Source organism: Macadamia integrifolia, chromosome 2 (assembly GCF_013358625.1).
Source record: "Macadamia integrifolia cultivar HAES 741 chromosome 2, SCU_Mint_v3, whole genome shotgun sequence".
NCBI lineage: Eukaryota > Viridiplantae > Streptophyta > Magnoliopsida > Proteales > Proteaceae > Macadamia > Macadamia integrifolia.
In genome coordinates, this window is record NC_056558.1 from 43,733,198 (window position 1) to 43,741,677 (window position 8,480).

At 40.3% G+C, this 8,480-nt stretch overlaps 2 protein-coding genes across 2 annotated transcripts; one reads left to right on the top strand and one right to left on the bottom strand.

Annotated features, from left to right (window-relative positions):
- The first annotated feature begins 736 nt into the window (after nucleotides 1-736).
- LOC122065832 (probable pectinesterase/pectinesterase inhibitor 46) lies at nucleotides 737-2,628 on the top strand. The gene is made up of 2 exons (XM_042629683.1): nucleotides 737-1,853; nucleotides 1,952-2,628. The coding sequence occupies exons 1-2, from the start codon at nucleotides 737-739 to the stop codon at nucleotides 2,626-2,628; spliced, it is 1,794 nt and encodes a 597-aa protein (XP_042485617.1).
- A 2,450-nt stretch (nucleotides 2,629-5,078) lies between these two features.
- LOC122071755 (pectinesterase) lies at nucleotides 5,079-8,247 on the bottom strand. Its single transcript, XM_042636157.1, has 3 exons — nucleotides 7,129-8,247; nucleotides 6,740-6,900; nucleotides 5,079-6,007 (listed from the first exon to the last, which is right to left on the bottom strand). The coding sequence occupies exons 1-3, from the start codon at nucleotides 8,097-8,099 to the stop codon at nucleotides 5,316-5,318; spliced, it is 1,824 nt and encodes a 607-aa protein (XP_042492091.1). The 5' UTR covers nucleotides 8,100-8,247; the 3' UTR covers nucleotides 5,079-5,315.
- Between the last annotated feature and the right edge of the window lie 233 nt (nucleotides 8,248-8,480).

Sequence of the window (8,480 nt, forward strand, 5' to 3'; positions counted from 1 at the left end):
CCCCCCCCCCCTCTGGCTCCCTCGCCCTCACTCCTGTTTTTTATGAAACAGAAACATTTTCTTGATTTGTCCCATTAAAAAAATCTTGTTTTTTCCATCCTAGAGCTAGTTGTTCATATAACATATAAAAATTAGTCCAGGACGGGAGACAGCCATACAGATACATTATTAAATTTTAGGCAATACTCCCTCGGATATAACAGAGCAGATTGGAGACGGCCAATAAGCTATACGTGACAAATGTTCTCAAGCCTTTGCATGCTTCCCTTCTTCAGTGCTTTCTGTACAACTTTAAAATAATATTATTTTCACGAGGAGAAGAAGAAATCCGTGAGTTATTTAGCTAGTTAGTTAGTTAATTAGTCAGTTAATTATTTTGTATTTGGTTTAGGCCTTTAGGGGTAGTCGCTACTTGATATAAGAATTTATATATATGGAACTGATCCACGTACATGGGACGCACTCCAAAATTTCCTTAAAATTCCATATCTCCTTTTGGGAAGCAGCCAAGCAGGGTTTATTGGTAGCATCTAATCATGCATGGGGGGTAGAGTTGTGCATCGCACGTAGTACCACGCGGCATCATAAACTATTGATGCTGTCCATGTTCAATCAATTGCGTATCTCTCGTGATGATCAAAGGTTTTTGATTAGGATCCTGATAGAATATTATAATTATATGAGTTCCTCGACGTCATATATGTAGGCCACAAGAGAAGACCAAGAAGAGAAGACGATGTCGATGTCGATGTCTTCTGTTACAAGTTCTTGGAAAGCCTACGGAAAGATAGATGAAGCTGAACAACAGAGGCTGGAAGCACGCCGGAAATCCAGAAAGAGAATCGTCATCATAAGCTTGTCGTCAATCTTCCTTGTGGCCGTCATCGTTGGGGCTGTGGTCGGAACTGTTTCTCATCATCATGATGGCTCCGCAGGTACCGGTGGTGAAGCTGCTTCATCAATTTCGAATTCCATCAAGGCCGCATGTAAAGTGACCTTATACCCAGACTCTTGTTACACCAGTCTCTATGCAATGGTGAATTCAAGTAACTTCGACACCCCAAATCTTGCCAAGTTATCCGTTCAAGTCGCCATGACCGAACTATCTAAAGTCTCGGGTAAAGTGTCACAGCTCCAATCCCAAGGCAAACTTGACAAGATTTCCGCAGCGGCTCTGCAGAACTGTATCGAACTTACGGATCTCGCCATCTATCACCTCAATGACACACTGTACAGCTCCAACTGGGGTCAGCTTACGACGCTTGAAGCAGTGGATGATCTGAGAACATGGCTGAGCGCAGCTGGGACCAACCAGCAGACTTGCCTTGACGGCTTGGAGAATTCATCGCAGGAGTTGCAGGCCACTATGGCCCGATATACCCTAAACTCCACGGAATTCACCAGCAACAGCCTCGCCCTTGTCACCGCTATATCCGATATCGCCAGCTCCATCAATCTGCGACGACGTCGTTTGATGAGTAGTAGTGGTACTACTAGTACTAGTCACAACGTCGATGACAGTGATGGAGAGCACCCAATGCCGAGGTGGCTCACTTCCAAGGACCGAAAGCTACTCCAAAGTAATAGCGCGGCGGCAGATGCGATGGTGGTGATTGTGGCTAAAGATGGCTCCGGCAACTACACCACAATTGGAGCAGCACTTAACGCGTTGCCGGAGAAGAGCAGCAAGAGGATTATCATCCATGTGAAGAAGGGGGTCTACACCGAGAAAGTTATTGTCGACAAGTCTAAATGGAATGTAATGATGGTGGGTGACGGCATGAACGTTTCCATCGTTTCCGGTAGTCTCAATGTTGTCGACGGCACTCCTACGTTCTCAAGTGCTACAGTTGGTAACTTTCCTCATCTTTCCCGGGCCACCCAACTGTATTAACTCTCTCTCTCTCTCTCCAATATAATGTCCAAAAACTGAACTAAACTGTAATTTCAGCTGTGTTCGGGAAAGGATTCATAGCAAGAGATATAGGATTCCGCAACACAGCAGGTGCAATAAAGCAACAAGCAGTAGCCCTTTTGTCAGCAGCGGACGAATCTGTGTTCTACAGATGCAGCATCGACGCATTCCAAGACACTCTCTATACCCATTCCCTACGACAATTCTATTGTGAATGCGATATTTATGGAACTGTAGACTTCATCTTTGGAAATGCAGCAGTGGTGTTCCAAAACTGCAATATATGGGCGAGGGTACCATTATCTGGCCAACAGAATACCATTACAGCCCAAGGAAAGATTGATCCCAATCAAAACACAGGAATCTCTATACACAACTGCACCATATCAGCCTTTGGAAACTTGGCATCCGTCAACAGTTATCTTGGAAGGCCTTGGAAGAATTATTCTACCACCGTGTACATGCGTTCAACAATGGGAAGCTTCATTAATCCTGCTGGGTGGCTATCATGGATGGGGAATACACCTCCCACCACAATCTTCTACGCTGAGTTTAGGAACTTGGGCCTGGGATCTTCAACCAAGAATAGGGTTAAATGGAAGGGATTGAGGAAACTCACCCTTCGTCAAGCAAGACAATTTACTGTTGGCTCATTTATACAAGGGAACAATTGGCTCCCGCAGGCCGGTGTGACGTACCGATCTGGCATGTGAATATAGATAGTATCATTACTAATAATCCTGATGGGAGGGTTTTTTGGGGTTTTTATGGATTTTTTTCTTATTATTTTTTGTAAATCTGAATTATTAATTTTTTTTTTCCCTCTAGGTTTCTTTTCTTTATGTGTGCCAACTAAAATCAAATTGAAAAATAAGCATTCCTTTTTTTTTTGGTTAAAGAAAAGTATGCATTTGAATTGTTGTATTTTCGTATGAGTTTGGATCCACTATTTCATATGATCATCTGGTAGTACATGTGAGTATCTAATATTTGTCCTACATTTTCTGTCATTATAAGGATGAAGAGAGGTATATTTAAAAAAAGAAAAAAATAGAACAATTATTGGATACGTATATGAGATGATGGTATAGGTAGTGGATCCAAATTCTCTTCATATTGATTGTATTAAGATTGTGAAATTTTAACTAATTAATTAAAAGGAAAAGAAAAAGAAAAGGGCAAGACATTTCCAGCACCCACTTCATTAGTTTATTCAATTCATATTGCGTCTTATGCTATCATTAACTCTCACCTCCTATTCTACGAAATTGAAAATGTTACTAAATGTAGTCCAATATGAGAACCGTTAACAATGGATGAGGTACTCATCCTTCACATTTTTTTTTTGGGAGGGTGGGCTAAACTAAAAGAGTAAAGAGTACGCATTGTTGGGCGCAAAGGCTCCTCCAACCATGGAATTGGATTTAACCATATTGTCATACACGCTCCCAACAAGGGGGAATTGACTTTCCCTAAGAATACAATTAAAAAAAAAAAAAAACTCCAAAATACAATGATAAATGCAAGTTATTATGCAGGTACGACCAGCTGAACCGCTACTAGAATGTTGGATGTTGTTCTTGCAAATATAGAACAAGCTCTCGACAATTTGACTCCATCAATAATTCTTAAATACAGTTTGAGAGAGTCTATAACAGTCCACTTCTAACTGTCATTGCGTCACCTACCAAATTGGAGTTAAAAAAAAAGTAGTCCTCTCAGAATATTACAATGCTCACCAGTCCCTAACCCTCCACTGTGATGATTATTTTCTCAAGAGGCATCAGTATATATTGAGCTTAGAAAAGGTAGTAGGCAGATGACACAAGGCTTGTATCGGATTCTCAACCGCCGCTACTGGATGATTCAAGGAATTTTGTCTCGAAGGTTGGAGAGACTTTGAGTGTTCTACTTGAGCGACTTGAATTACTTCCATCGAAGTCTATGTTCTGGTACCAAACACTAGAGTATTACAGCCACACTAAAGATACCACACAATAAAGCTACTAAGATCGGCACATTCCCTACTAGTTTTCTTTCCATAACATTCAAACTAATGTTGCACCATTGAATCCAAACTAGATTAAAATATCCAGATCCAAAATCCAATGAGAAAGAGCACTACCAAACTAAATTGATTGGGCAAATGAGCATGTAAGAAAAATATGGGCCAGGATTAATATAGATAGATATAGAGTATGGTCTATTAATTGATACCATGATTGGATAGTCTTTTGACATCATTAACTCCCACTTCTATTATATGCGATCGAAAACACTACTCCCTAATCCAATGAGACGTACAGTTAGTGTGGTGAAGAGACTCCTCTTTCACCATTGGTGAAGGAAAATTGGGTCAAAAGAAAATTTCCATCATGGCATCTGTTCGGTTAAATTAACAAAGAAGAAGAAGAAGAAGAAGCCTTTTTTATGGTTAAAAAACTAGCTAGGTTTTGATTTGAGAGAGCCACTCGAGCTGAGTCAAACTTTGTGTGAACCTAGTTAAGAGTCGAGGAGATTATGGGTAGGCTTAAAAATTGAAACGACTTGATCTAGGACGAGTTTTATGAGAATTGATGATTCTGGATGAATTACCGAGTCACATAATGTACTTTTCAAAACATTTTGGCAATTGTTTGGGCTTAAGATATGGTTCTTGATACATAATTGTCATCCAAAAATGAAATGTTCCATTAAGGAATATGGAAGATGGGATTCCTTATTTTTCTAATTATTTAATGGATTCCATTTTTATGCACCACCACATATGTATATATACACAATCGTGCCTTTCAACCGTTCAATGAGAGTGGCTGGTAGAAGTGTAATTACAAATCCAAAAAAAAATTCCATCACTCTCTATTGATTTTGTTTGGCTACGAATTTTGTGTATTCGGCCCCATGCAATTTTCTTCACATAAACGAAGTGTATCTTTATTCATAATTAAAATATATATATATATATATATATATAATAACAATAATAAAACACATCAATTTAACAAAGAAAAATGTGGAGCTACAAACAATGTCCAGAGGGAACACATAACATATATAAAAGAATGTTTGTGAGAGTTAAAATGTTTTGCATTTTTGCATGTCTTCTCTTTTTGTTTTTTTATTTTTTTTATTTTTTTTTATTTTTATTTTTTATAGAACTAGATAGAACAACAATAAATAAATAAATAAATAAATGTCAAAAATATCTTAGTCGAAACCAACCCAACCCAACCCAAGTGAAAAAATGTGGAAAACCCATATCCGCATTCTCCCTTTCAATCAAACTCGGTTCCTCAACCTCATCAAAACAAGACATAAATATGATCAGGGAGATCCAACTGAAGCTAAATAAACGTAGGTTAAACATGAGTGTCAAATTAAGTTATGTGGGTTTCATCGATCAAGTAAAGAAGCCTAGTTTGACAGGGGTGCCTGAGTTCTTGATCCAGTCTGTTTGCAAGAAAGGTTCCACAGTGAACTCCTGGGCTTGCTTCTTAGTAATAACCTTATAGCCAGGCCATTTGACTCTGGCTTTAAGGTTAGCTCCCGGTCCTTTGTTATTGTATTCAGCATAAGACAATGTCTTGAGAGCGAAGTCCCCACTCCATGGTAACCAGCCGTCTGGATGGATAAGATCAGAGATAGTTGATTCCATGACGACGGTCCTGGAATACTCCTTCCATGGCCGCCCTAGGTAATTTTTGAACTTTGCTTTCACAGGTTCCAGGTCTGTATCTGGTTGGATGCGGCAATTTTGGAGGACATATCCAGTGGTCTCACGCTTGTCGGTCCTTCCTTGGGCAGTGATGATATTTTGTTGGTTGTCTAAGGGTTTCCTGATCAAGATCAAGCAATTCTGGAAGATTGCAGATGCATCTCCAAAGATGAAGTCTATTGTGCCAGATATCACACAGCTCCGATAGAACTGCCGGTGAGTTTGAGCATATAGTGTGTCTTGGTAACCCTCCATCCTACAATTCAGGAATATCGAACGGTCACCTTGCACCCTGATGGCCACCGCCTGATGCTTTTCTGGACCGGCCGTGTTCCTGAATCCCATTGCTTTTGCTATGAAACCCTCTCCTAATGCCACTGCATGCAATTAAAACAAACATTATTTATGTTAATGCATGGATACATATATATATATATATTTATATGGTTGAAAGAAATTGAATAATGCATAAATGAGAGAGGGTTTTCCAAAGTATAGTGTGGCCCCAGCATCAGCTTGGGGACCAATGGGAGCACACGTAAAAACATCAACAACAGTTGGATTTTCGTTTTTAATGGGGGTGGGATGGTCATTTCACCATTTCTTATGTCTAAGTGTAAAGCCCAGGCTGCCATCTAGGCTCCTTTTCTTTTTCCCATAATTTAAATACTATAATATACTTTAAATATAACAATGTAAAGATATTGTTTGGAGTGTTTCACATTGATTTTATTCGGGTCTTTGGTGTCCTCATATATTTAACGAGATATCTCCACTTAATTCCTTATGATTAACACTCTAGCATGGTATTAAAGTTGTTACAAAAATAAAATTAAAAATAAAATGGAGCATTAGGCACATTATTAATGATACATTCATGTATGGCCAATCAATCAAAGGAGCCTATATTAGTTGGTTCTATGAGATGCTTCAATATTGAGAATTATTCCAGGTAAGTTTAGGTGTCTTCATATACTTAGTTGGGCCTTCCATTTAATAATTGGAGTTTTAAGGGGAAAAAAATTGATGATGGGCTGGTGCATGAGTAGGTTCGGGCCTGCCATTTAAATTTTGGGAGAAAATTAAAGGTATTGAAGTAGCAAGCTTACCAAAGGATGCAGTCTGGAAGGTCCTAACGCCATCGACGAAGTTCTTGTTTCCTGTGACGATTGTCTTTCTAGATCCGTCTCCGTACATGGTAAGATTTACCATCTCCTTGGTCACAGTCACAGTCTCGTCAAAAATCCCTTCCTTCACATATATCACGTATCTGTATCATATATATAACCCATGTAGACCCATTTAATATATATTTTCAAATAAGTTAATTTTTTATTAAGCATTAATATGCAAATACTAATTTCTTAAGAGTGGTACTAGTTAATTAAGTTGATGATATGATGATTGAGGTCAAATGAACGTTCATTCCATAAAGAATATGCGAATGGTGAGAGAAATAGAGAGAGAGAGAGAGAGAGAGAGACCATACAATACATACCGTCCAGTGTATTTTTTAGGCATGGCCGCCAATGCCTCTGAAATGGTCTTGAATTTTCCACTCCCGTCCTTGGCCACCACAACATTAGGCTTGGGCTTGTTGGAGGGGCCCTTCCCTTTAAGCATCCTACGATCCTCATGTGACATCCAGATTGGAAGACCATCCTCATCATCATCATCACCAACATATGATTGTGTCATGGGCCTCATGGTCTCCCTTTGCCCCAGAAGACGACGGCGACGGTCAAATCCCGGAATCTGCAGCGCAGATAGTAAGGAGGTGACCTCGGAGACGATGGCAAGGGCATTACTGGTGAGTTTCTTGGCCTTATCCAACGACTTCTTCATCCCAGTTTTCAACTTGCCATCAGGAAACCCATCGATGCAGGTCTGCTGGTACGATATCACCGCACTCAACCAATTGTTGAGGTCGTGGGACTTGGAGACGAGATTGGTGACATCGGTGCCTTTGCCCACACTGGAGATGGATTCCAGTAGCTCTTCCTTGGCATCCGCAAGGAGTACCTTACAGTCCTCGAACGCATCCTTCTCCGCAGGGTTGCTGAATTTGAATTTAGAGGAGTTGTGGACGGCCTTCTCCACCTCGTCAGCGATCACGGTGATGGAAGCCTTGAGAAGTTCCAAGGGTTTGGGAGAATGGGCGTTGGACGAGGTGTTCTTATTCATTTTGGAGAGGCTGGACTCGCATGCTTGCCTGTAATCCGTAGGTGCACAGATCATCTTGATTGCCTTACTCCACTTTGCTATCTCATTGCCGGAGTCACTCTTTTTGTCATTCTGATCCTGAGAATTCTTGTTCTCCTTGGATTTATTGATGAGCATGACCCCGGAAGCGAGTAGGATGAAAAGAACGAACCCTATCGCTGCAGCAATGGTGATCCTCCTTTTATGCTTCTCTTTTCTTTCAGCCTTTCGACGTTCCGATAACATGCCAAAGTCTTGGAACGCCATTATTAATGTTTCGAGGTTAGAGACTCTCTGCCTTAGATATGGCCTAAGGCCTAAGGCAGAGAGGAAGAGGCCAAACGAATTACCTTAATTCCCCCCACCTCTGCCTCCTTTCTCCTTCAATTCTTCGTTTTCTCCTTTTTCCTCTTTTTCCTCTTTTTCCTCTTTTTCCTCTTTTTCCTCTTCAATTAATTCCCTATTCTTATTCTTCTCTTCTCCTTCTCCTCGAAATTTGCCTTTTTCCCTTACCCAGGTTTTAGTTTTTTGTTTCTAAAAACTTATTTCTCTAATTGAAGGGATTTGGAGGAATTTGAGGACCTCAATTTGAAAGTTGGTTAAAAACGGTTGGCATGAACGGGTGATGGAGACGAGACCCCCCTTGGG

Bases quoted from the DNA above. Each gene is read 5' to 3' on its own strand.
- LOC122065832 (XM_042629683.1), top strand. From the start codon at position 737: ATGTCGATGTCGATGTCTTCTGTTACAAGTTCTTGGAAAGCCTACGGA. The intron at 1,854-1,951 runs GTAACTTTCCTC...CTGTAATTTCAG, and splicing joins GTTCTCAAGTGCTACAGTTG to CTGTGTTCGGGAAAGGATTC.
- LOC122071755 (XM_042636157.1), bottom strand. From the start codon at position 8,099: ATGGCGTTCCAAGACTTTGGCATGTTATCGGAACGTCGAAAGGCTGAA. The intron at 6,901-7,128 runs GTATGTATTGTA...TATATGATACAG, and splicing joins CCTAAAAAATACACTGGACG to ATACGTGATATATGTGAAGG. The intron at 6,008-6,739 runs GTAAGCTTGCTA...AATTGCATGCAG, and splicing joins CTTCCAGACTGCATCCTTTG to TGGCATTAGGAGAGGGTTTC.